Source organism: Trifolium pratense, linkage group LG2 (assembly GCF_020283565.1).
Source record: "Trifolium pratense cultivar HEN17-A07 linkage group LG2, ARS_RC_1.1, whole genome shotgun sequence".
NCBI lineage: Eukaryota > Viridiplantae > Streptophyta > Magnoliopsida > Fabales > Fabaceae > Trifolium > Trifolium pratense.
Genome location: NC_060060.1, coordinates 37,212,125 through 37,215,932, shown reverse-complemented (window position 1 = coordinate 37,215,932; position 3,808 = coordinate 37,212,125). Strand labels below are relative to the sequence as shown.

The window sequence follows — 3,808 nt, the reverse complement described above, 5'->3', positions numbered from 1 at the left end:
TTTTTTTTTTTCTGTCAAATTAAATACTAATGTAGACTTGGATCGCGTGCAACAACTATATATAGTTATTGAATTTAACTTTGATCCAACTCTATTCTTCAATAGCGTGCGCCGCAGAAGATCTAAACACAAAAAAGAAAATACAAAGAATTACCTAAAGTGTCAAAATGTCAATGGAATGGATGAAGTTTACATCAAACATTTCCCTTTTTTAGTATGATTTGGATATTAATTTAGGAAATTCAGATGCAAAAACAATTCTAAAATATATTCATATAATCAATATTAAACACAAACATGTCTATAACCAAAAAAAAAAAACATAAACATGTCTACTAAACATTAATCATTAATTCTTGCAAATCTGATTCACTTCTTCTGTTAAGTGACTTCTCTGCAATACTTTCCAAGATAGGTTTCCATGACTGCATTCTACAAGGGCTTCTTCCTCCATTCATCATACTTTTCTTCTCTTCCTCACCAACTCTACAAGGACTTCTTGAAGGAGAATTCCAAAAACCTGTTTGATTCAGTAAAGGAGTAACTATTGAAGACTTATTATAATCACTTGGTTTTGTTTTGGCTTTTGCAGTGAGTCTTTTAGCTAAGGAAGCCAAATCTAAAGGAGAAAAACCATCTTGGAGTATTGAGTAAGGTAACATGAAATATAGTTGACCAGGTTGGAGTTGACTATCTCCTTTCAACAATGGTATTGAGGATGATGAAAGTAGCTGAATTGAGGTACAAACAAAGTGTGTTGGTGGGTTTCCAATAACTTGGTTTGCTGAAATTGGTTGATCAAATTCTTCTACAAAACCATTGAGGTGAATTACTCTTATATTATTTTTCAATATAGAGGAATTATTGCAAGAATAACAGCCTCCCATATTTCTATGAGTATTCTGCTTCTGAATTTGTGTAGATGATAAATGAAATAGAAGTAGTGAATAATGGAGATGTTTAGCTAGGTATTATATACATGTGAGTGTGGGGTTTGACATTTGATAATTTGATTAGTCAAATGGACAAGTTGATTGGTTTTAAAAGCCTTTTTTTGGAAATGAAATCAGTTGACAAAATGATAATTAATTTGATAGTCACATGGATAATTAGGTGGTTTAAAAGTGTTTTAGAAAATGAAATTAAAGGAAATAATTGATGTCACAGTCCAGTTGATAAAGAGTTAACTCATATTTTATAAGAATGTGAATTCAACTCTTGCTGTCGGTGTAAAAATCTTGTTAGTGAATAATATGTAAGTACTTTTGTTAACACTTTGAATTTTGAGGTCTGTTCTGACTCTGATAAGCTCTCACGACTCGACTCACCTAAATTTTATTTATTAAAAAAAATGAATGACTTGTAAATGGTTATGGTTGGAAATACAAATCTGAAACTTGAAGCACCTAACCGTATGAAGTATGCAACACATGCATCTACCTGCATTATTAATACTAATAAGTTAATGTATCTGACTCCACTTGCATTTTGAAAGAACTGGCAACGGTTTATTCAATGCATGTTTTTTGTAAGACTTTTCTAAAACAAGTATGATTGGATGAGATAACACTTTTTCTTCAGCCAACATGTCTATGAATTAAATGAAGATGAGCCACATTTAGAAAAAGACAAATTTTGATTGGATGAGATCGATTAGGATAAGACATTAAGACCCCTTGGGTACACTTTTTTCTATCTTGCCTTTTTGGGTTGGGCCTACAATGGCCTTGGTGAGATGGACGTATACGGTGGAGGCTTGAGAGCATGACGGTGATGAAGATGAAGACAAAAATATACAAAATTCACTCATACAATACAACTATCACTAGGACTTGGAAGAAAAATGCACCAACATTAAAGTTTTAACTTTTGTTTGTTTTCTACTGTCAAAAAAAAAAAAATTGTTTGTTTTCTTTAAAAGATTAGAAGATTATAATTAAAAAAACAGAAGATTTGACTAGAATTTTCTATGTGTACTAGCATAATTCAACAAATAACCATAAGAACATATTAGACAGCCACGGTAGGGGATAAAAGGTTCACCAGTTCATTTTAGTCAAATTGTATGACAACATTGGGAAGCAGATACAACAGGATGCTATAATTGATCTGAGCCGTCTGATTTCTAATTGACGGCTGAAATTATTTTATTTTACAGTATAAATTTGAAATTTAAATTTGACTGTTTGATCAATAAATGACTAGGATTAATATCAGTGTAGAAACTCCGTTCGAGACCCGACATCAGGAGATTAGTTCTTAACAAAACAAAACAAAAGTCCCTTATTAGCCTCTTATAAGAATAAATCCAGACAATTTAACCCTTATATCAATTTTTTATCTTAATCAAACGATTAAATCTGATCCAACCGATGCAGTTTGACTGCATATAATCCAGATAATGTACAATGGTTTATGAGTGTCTTGCAAGTAGGTATCTATGCTAAGTTAGTCTCATAATTTTGAAGGGTAATCAATTCAATACGTTCCTTTTGAACAATCCTACAAAAATAACCTTGACTTGGATGGCCCGTCGAACTTGGCTATGTGGTTAGGTCGGTTGTACTAGTTCAATGAACAAAATTTGCTTAATTGAGAAAAAATGGATAAGTGCTAAATGTTATAGATAATTCAACTTGAGAATTGCAAGAGTGCATCATGTTATCTATGGATTTGGATTTATAATATATATTAATTAATTAATTAATTATTAATTAATATATATTATAATAAATCCTGAAAATTCATTAGATTAATTTTAGTCTATTCAATCAATGAAAAATCTCCACTTAAACACCTTAGTCAATTTGGGCTTTGCCCATGTACCAAACAAAACAAAAATACCTTAGTCAATTACATCACTTAAGATTCAAAATAAAACAAAGCATAATATCTTATGACGTACAAGTAGGCGTCTAGTCATTTTCATAAAGAAAAAAAAAATGGAGAAATCACATTTGATAAGTGCACTTTGCACTAACAAATCTTTAGAGAGAGGATTTTGATTTTTTTTGTTTCCAATTTTTCTCCATGGTTACATATCGATCATCAAACATGAAAGGAAAAAAAGAGACGATGTAATTGAATGATAGAATTCACTTTCAAATATTTAGAAATCGTCTTCACATATTTCGTTATTTGATCTTTCTAATAATTATCATCTTCCAAAATCTTATAAAGAAATACAAAGTAAACAATGGAGAACGAAGTAATTTAAGCAATTAAACTTACATGCATTACATTGTCATATATATATATATATATATATATATATATATATATATATATATATATATATATATATATATATATATATATATATATATATATATATATATATATATATATATATATATATATATATATATATATATATATATATATATTAGTTTAAAAAAAGTATATAAAATTCTTCAATTTAAAAAGTCTTGTGGTATTCAAAAGTATTCTAATTTCGATGGATTGTTTAAAAAATAGGATTTTAATGGATTTTGATGGACTTTTTAGTGAATTTTGAGCTACAAAAAGTCTTTCCTCATATCATGAGATTTTGATGGATTCTCATTTTTTTTATTTCTTTCACCTTTCCTCATGTTTCTATTTCATGTTTCCTGATTATCTCATGTTTTTTATAATCGCTAATATTTTCTCCCTACCGATCTCTATTGCCGTCGGAACTCATCAGTTCAAAATATGTTATTCTCTTACAACTTGCTATATTATCCATACAAATAATTATAAACCTCTAACATAATATTACCGAGTTTCTTCTCTTACAAGTGGAATGGATTATATACTTTTCAATCAA

The 3,808-nt window shown here is 29.1% G+C and overlaps 1 protein-coding gene across 1 annotated transcript; it reads right to left on the bottom strand.

The window, feature by feature from the left end:
- Positions 1-247: 247 nt before the first annotated feature.
- Positions 248-1,018, bottom strand: LOC123908107. Its single transcript, XM_045958639.1, has one exon. It carries the CDS (start codon positions 885-887, stop codon positions 336-338), a length of 552 nt encoding a protein of 183 aa, XP_045814595.1. The 5' UTR covers positions 888-1,018; the 3' UTR covers positions 248-335.
- Between the last annotated feature and the right edge of the window lie 2,790 nt (positions 1,019-3,808).